Below are 8,827 nucleotides of genomic sequence, written 5' to 3'. Positions count from 1 at the left end.
CGAAACAGTGGGCATTATTGCGTAGGGAATCGACCGGCTGTTGCTGTCGCATGCTTGGGACGGCTGTGGGCGGACGAGGCAGTCCGTAGGAGTTGTGCCATGCCTTCGTGCAGGGGCAGGGCAGGCCGCGCAGGCGGAGGGGGGAGGGTGAGAAGGTGAGAGTGAGGGGGAGGGAGGGGAGACCGTGGGGGGGGAGGCCGACGTGTGGTGGGTGCGTGGGGGGTGGGGGGGGGGGGGGGGCAGTCGGGGGGAGGGGGGCGAGGCGGGGGGGGGGGGGGGGGGGGGGGGGGGGAGGGGGGGGGGGGGGGGGGGGGGGGTGGATGGTATGGGAGGTGGCATGGTGGGGGGGTTCGGGTGGTGGTGGCTTAGAATCGACAGATTACCGTACATACGCTGACGGTGGAACGGACGTACATACACATGCGCACATATACACTCCAAGCGCGGGCATGGATGAGTCGGGGAGTACCATGGTCCTTTCTACCGTGGACTACCTCAGGCCTTTTTTTTTTTTTTTTTTTTTTTTTTCATTACATATCTCTTTTCGTTTTCCGTCAGCTCACGGAAATGTCATAATAGTTATTTTAACTGTCAATATTATTTTACCTTTCGTGGTCAATTGTTCTGTCCTAGGACTAACAAGTATGCCTCAGTCAATCAAATGAGACTACGAAATCAAACCTCAGCAACGACTTGAGGATTATCGATTTTTTTTATCGCACTAGCGCTGCATCTGTTCAATTACCCCCGACGTCCATAGACCAAAGGGGAAAACACCATCACAGCCAGAAGTGAATGGCCTGGCTTGGCCTGGCCACTGCCGAAACGCCTGTAAGATGGGTACGTTTTGCGCGCGTCGGGCGGGAGTCATAAACGCGTAATATTTCAATATTACCGGCTGCGGCATGCTGTCTACGTGTACGGCGTAGTCAAAACTCGAGGTTGGGCAGGCATATTGGGAGAGACAGAGAGGCAGAGAGAGGGAGGGAGAAGAATGGGGTATGGGCATAGCTACGAGAAAACTTAGGTGAATTGGTCTTGAAGCGTTTATGCGGATTAGAGGCGTGGGCATAGAGAGGCACGCCAAGACTTCTCTTGCTCGAGTTGATGAGGCGGTGGTATGAGCAACTTGATTCTACCAGTGAAAATGAGGAGCATCGTTTTTTTCCGCCATGCAAGAATGCAGCAGGAATGCAAGCGAGCAGGCCACAACATGACTTACTTGGTTCCATGGTTGCCGGTATGGTGTCAGGAGAGGAGAATTGAATCAATCAGAAGAAGAAGCTCTTGCTTGCTATCCATACTTGATACCTAATTTTGGCCTCGGTTTTCTACATTAACTCCGCTGTTTACTGGTACTATGTCGTTTAGCGCCAATGATGGCATGGGCATTCCGTGGCCGATACGGGTACGGGTTTCGCATCGGGGGATTGGGGGAGGAGCGCAAGGTAAGGGTCGAGGCGAGCTAACGTTGTGGGATTGCTGTGCATTAGCTTCGTGTTTTATCACCCAGGATCTGCCTTTTTGTTTTCGTTATAGCTTGTCTTTGTCTTGGGTGAGTCATCGGCGACCTGCATCATCATCATCATCATCATCATTATCGTCACTGTCGTTTACTAGCAGTAGGGCAGCTTCGTGTCGGGAGGAAGGGGGAACTTTTGCAATAGCCCAAACGCAAGAGGAGTGGAGGGGGGTTCACGGTATCTTGCTAGGAGTTGAATAGATTCCTTTGGCCACGCAGCACAAGACAGCGTAACATCGTGCTGGGATTGGAATACAAAAAGGTAACAGAGTTGGATCGGAAAATGGCAGTGACGATCCTCCTTGTGGTTGCAGGTAGGAAGGATGACGGACGACAGGATCATATGTGTGGTGTTAGACACTTGACCGACTATCCGATCGACCGTAACCGAACGCCGCCTTTTGTGGTCTTTTTGTGGGGCGTACGGTCCGGAGAGAAGAAGAAAATGGAAAGGGAAAAAAAAAAAAAAAAAAAAAAGGTGAGATGAGAGGGGAAGAGGAGCGTGAAACGCTTGGAAGTTGATAGGGACCTCATGGGATAGGGCTGAAGAGGTTGAGAAGTGAGACATGGTGAGATGCAACTGAGACAAACGGCTGGGCAGTGGCAATGGCAGCGGCAGCAAAAGCCGCCGCAGTCCTCGGTTGCTACCGGGGGCCTGTGTATCCTCTCGTCCGAGACACAGAAGAAAAGGGCCGGCTAACACTAGATAGGTAATGCCAGGTAGCAGGAGAACGGGGACCAAAAAGGAAAGCCAAGCCTGACGAAGACGAAGGCTTTTTTCAGCTGAGGCAGAAGAGGCATTGTGCTGTCAACTATCGATATCTGACAAGCAGGAAAATATATGCAAAAAAAGGACCACATGCCGTTGCATTGCAGGCTTCCTTCCTGTCAGGCAGGGGGGGGGGCGGACTTTTGCAGGTTACTTACACTACATGCCCTGGCACTTTTTGTTTGCGCATATCTTTGCTTGTGGCCACTGGTCGTGGACACGGAGGAGGCCAGGGTATTTCGGGTCTTGAGGTCGGTCATACATGCACGAGCTGCCGCGGGTCGCGAGGACGGAATGATACCGTGCATGTCCGGCTGTCTGTCTGTCAGCTCGACAGGACGCCACCGGGGAAAGCTGAAAGGCACGTGACTCGAGAGAAAAAAAGTTTCTTGAGAAATCGAGGTGGATGCGAGTGCCGGCTGACACAATATGAGAGGTTCCACTCCTCGGTGCTTCCTTCGGTGGTCGTTGTGATCTTATCGCGGAGGGTCGAGTCTGCGGGCCTAGTTCGACCGAGATCGGAGCGGTCCATCTCCGTTGTATGCAAGGAAAAGCAGTCATAGTGGGGCTCGGTTGAGAGCAAAAAGTTTGAAGCTATCACAGGGGTCATTTAATGCGAGGAAGAGGGCTTTGAGAAGTTTGAGGTCTTGTCACAAGTGTACACCATGATCCGAATAAATTAATATCAAATTTTCCTGGCCAACATGTTTGAGTCCGCCGCGAGCTTTCAGCATTTGGGGCGGCCCCGGGCAATTGGAAACTCCGCACGCGACATGCGAGTGACACGATGCCGAGAAAACGCCTATTTTACATCCCCAGACTTGATGAGATCGAATTACATTCGTCTGAAATTTGAAATTGCAGCATGGACTTCCCCATCCAACACGGCTAGCCAAATGAGTAGCAGCAAGCAAGCAATTGATAACAGACGAAACAGTCGGCTGTGCGCAAAATCGTCTGGTGACCGACCTTGGATGCTGTTCCGTCTCTTTGCTTTCCCCGCACGAAGCTCTGGCAACATGTGGGGTGGGAGACATGGGATTCGGAAAGGAGGAAAGACAGGACAAATCCGCGACAAGGGGGGTGGCTTCTGTATTCTTGGTGAGGCAGGAGACAGAGAGAGAGAGAGAGACAGAGGCCTGGCAACCCTTCCAATCACGCTCATCTCAGACCAGAGGACGAATTGGCATTGGTCCGCAAACAGCAGAGAAGGGCCGAGGCCAATGGTTCTGAGACAAGCTGAAGAAACCGGCCGCTGCTACCTGCAGAAAGCAGCGAAAAAGTTGTTGCAGAATATTTGCGTCTGACGACTTTTTTATTTTTTTGTTTTTTTGTCATGCGACTGGCAGCGCTGAGGACATGCGCGCGTATTTGTAGCTTTCCATTGACTGAGTCTCTACTTCTTCCTAGCGTCGCGAATCCAAGGAGGAAAATGTCGCAAAAACCTTCTTTGGCTCCAAAGGTCCAGCAAGAACTGAAAAATGCCTAGAGCTCGCCGATATAGGATCACGAAAAGGACTCATCAGAGTCAGAATTCTGATGCCCGAGGAGCGCAAAGGCCGAGAAGAGGTCCGAGACGGGGGAGCAGGGACTGGAACCACAGCCCCTTGAGGCAAGACTGGCCGGGGGCCGATGCTATCCATGCCTTTTGGCTGTTTTCATGAGTCTTGCTACTTACAAGCCGTGACCTTGCGACCAACGAAGAGTGACAGACCGGGGACGAGATACCCGCAAAAACAGAGCTGTTGTAGTACCTCTACCTCTCACACACACGCACACACACCGGTCCCCGGAAGGCACACCTGTGACGATCTCGGCTCGGCTGCCATCCCGCTCCCTCTGCTGCTACGTTTTTCTACTGCTTTTTCCTGCCTGCTTGCTTTGACAAAGTCTCAATTGCAACCGGCCATCTCACCTCTTTCCCTCCCCCATCATTCTTCCCATCCGGCTTTGCTGTCTGTCTACCTTTGCAAGCAAACGTTTCCTCATACTCCTCCTACTTCTCCAACCAACAGCATCCTTAGTGCCACCTCGTAGCTTCGCGATCGTCAGCACCTTGTTCGTAGCTTAGCTGTCAAGCGCCTCATCCGCTCGTACATTCTGCACTCTTGACAGCCTGCAGCAAGCCAGTCATCTTGCCGTTGCATCTGGTTCTGCTGCTGCTGCCGCTGCCGCTGCCGCCACCACCCGACGCTCATTACCGGATCATAAGACCCGGGTCCAAGTAACCGCGGCCCAAGAAACCCCCGCCCCCCCGGCCGCCACTCTCCCGACCGAAAAGCCGAAAAGAAACCTTCATATCTCTATCCTGCCGCGAGCCGTCGCCTCACAACCGCCCATCATGAACGCAGCCCGCTTCCTCCGCCGCCCCGCGACCTTTGCCCTCCGGCCCTCCTTCGTCGTCCCCCAGTCTTCCGCCCCCTTCTCCTCCTCGGCCTCGTTCAACTTTGCCCGCACCATGGCCGCTGCCGCCAAGATCAAGGTCAAGAACCCCGTCGTCGAGCTCGACGGCGACGAGATGACCCGCATCATCTGGCAGACCATCAAGGACAAGTTCATCCACCCCTACCTCGATATCGACCTTAAGTATTACGACCTCGGCCTGCCCTACCGCGACGAGACCAACGACAAGGTCACCCTCGACGCCGCCGAGGCTATCAAGAAGTACTCGGTCGGTGTCAAGTGCGCCACTATCACCCCCGATGAGCAGCGTGTCGAGGAGTTCAAGCTCAAGCAGAGTAAGTGATGTGCCATCTTATATTGATTTTCTGTCCCACCCCCCCTCCTTCCGGTACCGCTCCGTGCCCGCTCTAGAGTCTTCTATCGGCTCTTGGACTTGGCAAGTCACCCGTGTTTGTAGCTTCCGCCGCGAGAGACTTGTCTCATGGTCCCGCTCCCCGCACCCCCGCATCCCCGGGGATGCGGCGCCGGCGCATGCATAGGATCCGTCACTGCATCTCAAGTTCCTCTCCTCAATGGCACCCTCCCACAGCAACCCTGCCTAGCAGATGAAAGAAAATGGACTAACTCAATGGCTCTTTTTCCCTTCCGACAGTGTGGCTGTCCCCCAACGGCACCATTCGCAACCACCTCGGCGGAACCGTCTTCCGCGAACCCATCGTCATCCCCCGCGTCCCGCGCCTGGTGCCCGGCTGGAAGAAGCCCATCATCATTGGCCGCCACGCCTTTGGCGACCAGTACCGCGCCAAGGACGCCGTGCTCCCCGGCCCGGGCACCCTCAAGATGGTCTACACCCCCGAGGGTGGGGAGCCCCAGGAGATCGAGGTCTATAAGTTCAAGAACGGCGGCGGCGTCGCCCAGACCCAGTACAACACGGACGAGTCCATCACCGGCTTCGCCCACGCCTCCTTCAAACTCGCCCTTACCAAGAAGCTGCCCCTGTACATGAGCACCAAGAACACCATCCTCAAGAAGTACGACGGCCGCTTCAAGGACATCTTCCAGGAGCTCTACGACGGCAAGTACAAGGCCGAGTTCGAGGCCGCAGGCATTTGGTACGAGCACCGCCTCATTGACGACATGGTCGCCCAGATGGTCAAGTCCTCCGGCGGCTACATCATGGCACTCAAGAACTACGATGGCGACGTCCAGTCCGACATCGTCGCCCAGGGCTTCGGCTCCCTCGGCCTCATGACCTCGGTCCTCATCACCCCGGACGGCAAGACCTTTGAGTCCGAGGCCGCCCACGGCACCGTCACCCGCCACTACCGCGAGCACCAAAAGGGCAACGAGACCTCCACCAACCCCATCGCCTCCATCTTCGCCTGGACCCGCGGCCTCATCCAGCGCGGCAAGCTCGACGAGACCCCCGAGGTCATTGCCTTCGCCGAGTCCCTCGAAAAGGCCTGCATCGACACCGTCGACGTTGACGGCATCATGACCAAGGACCTGGCTCTCGCCTGCGGCAAGACCGCCCGTTCCGACTATGTCACCACCAACGAGTACCTCAACGCCGTCGAGCGCCGCATGAAGAACATTCTCAAGGAGAAGTTGTAAAGTCAGAAGAAGAAGAAAACGATATGCGGCCCGCCGTTGTTTTTTTGAACAACACCCTTGTAGACTTTTGAAAAACGCTACATTCTGTAAATGGAGAGGCGAATGCCGAAAGTCGGCTTCCTAAAGGGATAGACTCCACTCTCGAGACGTAAGAAAGGAGGCGGAACGATCTGCGAAGTTCCTCTTCTCGCGTTCGGAGAGGAGGGAGAAAAGGGCTTCTGTAACCAACCTGTATCAGAAGCATGATGAGGCATCCATCTGTATTTTCCGTTGGTTCTCTGTTCTTTCCGATTTCTTTTTCAGTTACTTGATATCATCTGGTCTCAGCATATTTCCCAGCGAGAAAACAGAAAAAACGTCACAAGAGGGATGGACATAGGGATAGGAAGTTTGGACTGCCTGTACATAGTGACGCGGCTCTAGTTGGTGGTAAATACCAACAGTCGAAATTCACAATGCATGAAAAGTAAAAAAGAAAAAGAGACGAGTCTCCCAGTAAGCTCAGTGATTTGATCATCAGGGGAGAGCGAGTACCTTCCCTCAGGAGGTTCTCTAGTAGCATGTGAAGGAAGAAAGAAAGGAAAATGTGGCATTGCTAGTCCCTAATTTTGCCATCCCAATTTGGATCCGGTCAAGAATCTCCGTTACGCCATTCCTTGAGCTCAGCGCTCGGCTATCCCTCTCTGACTCTTCCCCCGCCCCTCCCTCTCTCTGTTTTGACCCCCGCAAGCACGCTCGTAAGCCCACGCCAGATGGGCGTTGGAAGAACACAAGGTTAACGGGAAAAAAGAGAATCCATCGATGCATGATGTAGTGTACAAGTCTAGGAAAAAGAAAAGGTTTTCTGTGCTGGTATGAGATCCTTAGCTGCCCATCCAAGGCGGCCGGCCTCAATACAGCCTGTAGAGAAATCTGTCTCATGCCGTTCGTGATGTCGAGCATTCTAGCCAGATTGCTCGTGCGAAGAAAGGCTGCAGTGTATCGATTGACTTCCTTTAACGAGAATCAGATAGCCAAGCCCTTCGATCAACGCGTACCCGGTAGCAATTCACGCGCGTCGACGCAGCTTCTAGTCGTCTCTGTCACGAGAAAGCTCGCTTTTACGACCCCTCTTAGACACGGTCGGGGTGCCAACATCAGCGCTCTCGCTCTTACGCTTCTTCTTGGTCGGCCTGCTGCTCGAGCCCCGGGGCCGGTATCCGTCGTCGTCATCCCGGCCGGCGCGCTTTCTCTTGCCGCGACCCGTGGCCGGCGTCGCAAAGCTGGGGCCGTCCGAGTCTGCCTCTTCCATGCTGTGGTCGTAGCTGTCCGCGTCGCGGCGCAGAGCCGCGGCCCTTTCGGCGGCGGCGGCTGCCTTCTCCGCGGCTCGCTGTGCTGCCTTCTCGGCTCGGACGGCTGCGAGCGAAGCCCGCTTACCACCTCGCGATCCGCGACCGCCCCGAGTCTCCCCCCTCGATGCGCCTCCGCCACGCCGTCTCCGACCATCCGTCGGCGGCGCCTCGGCAGCCTCTTCATCTCCGGCCGGGGCGGCGTTCTCGGCATCCTGTAGGAAGGTCTTTGGCGCGTGCTTACGTAGCCAGTTGTAGACGCTCGTGGGATTCTTCATTGCGATGGTTTGGGAAAGGGCGTGCGGGTTGGTCTCCGGGAGAGGAGCGTTGCTGCGGGCGACAGGGGCCAGCGTCGGAAGGAGATTATCGGGATCAATGCGTCTGTCGACGTCGTGGATGTAGTCGTCAATGTCGTCGGCCGTCAGAAACGAAGGAGGGTGAGGCTCGCCGGAGAAAGGTTCCATGTCGGCCACGACGGTGGGATCCTGCTCCTTTGCCTGGGAGTAGGTATAGTGTGGGACCTCCTTCAGGAGGAGATTCAATGACTTGGTAGGTTCATCAGGCTTCTTTCCAGACTTGTCGACATCAAGGGGTGGAAAGGAGGTATCTTCGAGCGGGTCCTGTGAGATATCGAAGCGCTTGTCGAAGGGCAGCTGGGCCGAGGTGTTCATGTCTAGCAGCAGATCAAGTATACGGCTGGCGCTGAGAATTAGCAACTATGCAGCAGCAACCTATGAGGAACGTAACCATGGATGAATTCCAGAGAAGACTCACTCGTTCTCGATGGCGATGCGCTTCGCAGTGGCAAGCGCCTGGGACTCTTGACGGTGCAATTCCTCGCAGTCGTGCATCTTCTGATCGAAAGTGATGCGCATCTTGCGGTACTTCTTCTTCCATGACTTGTATGTCGCCTTGCCCTCTCCATTTTCCTCATCCTCTGTTTCTTGACCTTCGGCCTTGACGTCGCGGGTCGCGACGGTACCGTTGGCGTCGCTCATCGCGGATGGCATGGGCGCGGACGACGCGGGAGAGTTTTCGTTAGTCGTTGAGGGAAGCAATTAGTCGTAACTCGAAGATTGTATCGATCGGTTGAAGAATGAGGCTAGTGACGGTCGATGGCGGATGGTAAATGGCACCTACCATTGGCGATGGGACAGATTGGGGGTTGTTATTGATGACATTTACAGCTGA

At 55.1% G+C, this 8,827-nt stretch overlaps 2 protein-coding genes across 2 annotated transcripts; one reads left to right on the top strand and one right to left on the bottom strand.

Moving 5' to 3' along the window:
- Window positions 1-4,632: 4,632 nt before the first annotated feature.
- CORC01_09388 (isocitrate dehydrogenase) lies at window positions 4,633-6,308 on the top strand (the record flags this gene model as incomplete). The annotated part of the gene is made up of 2 exons (XM_022621017.1): window positions 4,633-5,029; window positions 5,347-6,308. 2 exons carry the CDS (start codon window positions 4,633-4,635, stop codon window positions 6,306-6,308), a joined length of 1,359 nt encoding a protein of 452 aa, XP_022472539.1.
- A 1,069-nt stretch (window positions 6,309-7,377) lies between these two features.
- On the bottom strand, window positions 7,378-8,646 carry CORC01_09387 (uncharacterized protein; the record flags this gene model as incomplete). Its single annotated transcript, XM_022621016.1, has 2 exons — window positions 7,378-8,332; window positions 8,411-8,646. The coding sequence occupies 2 exons, from the start codon at window positions 8,644-8,646 to the stop codon at window positions 7,378-7,380; spliced, it is 1,191 nt and encodes a 396-aa protein (XP_022472538.1).
- Between the last annotated feature and the right edge of the window lie 181 nt (window positions 8,647-8,827).

This window comes from Colletotrichum orchidophilum, assembly GCF_001831195.1.
Source record: "Colletotrichum orchidophilum strain IMI 309357 chromosome Unknown Scaffold_84.1, whole genome shotgun sequence".
NCBI lineage: Eukaryota > Fungi > Ascomycota > Sordariomycetes > Glomerellales > Glomerellaceae > Colletotrichum > Colletotrichum orchidophilum.
This window is presented reverse-complemented; position numbering and strand designations above follow the sequence as displayed.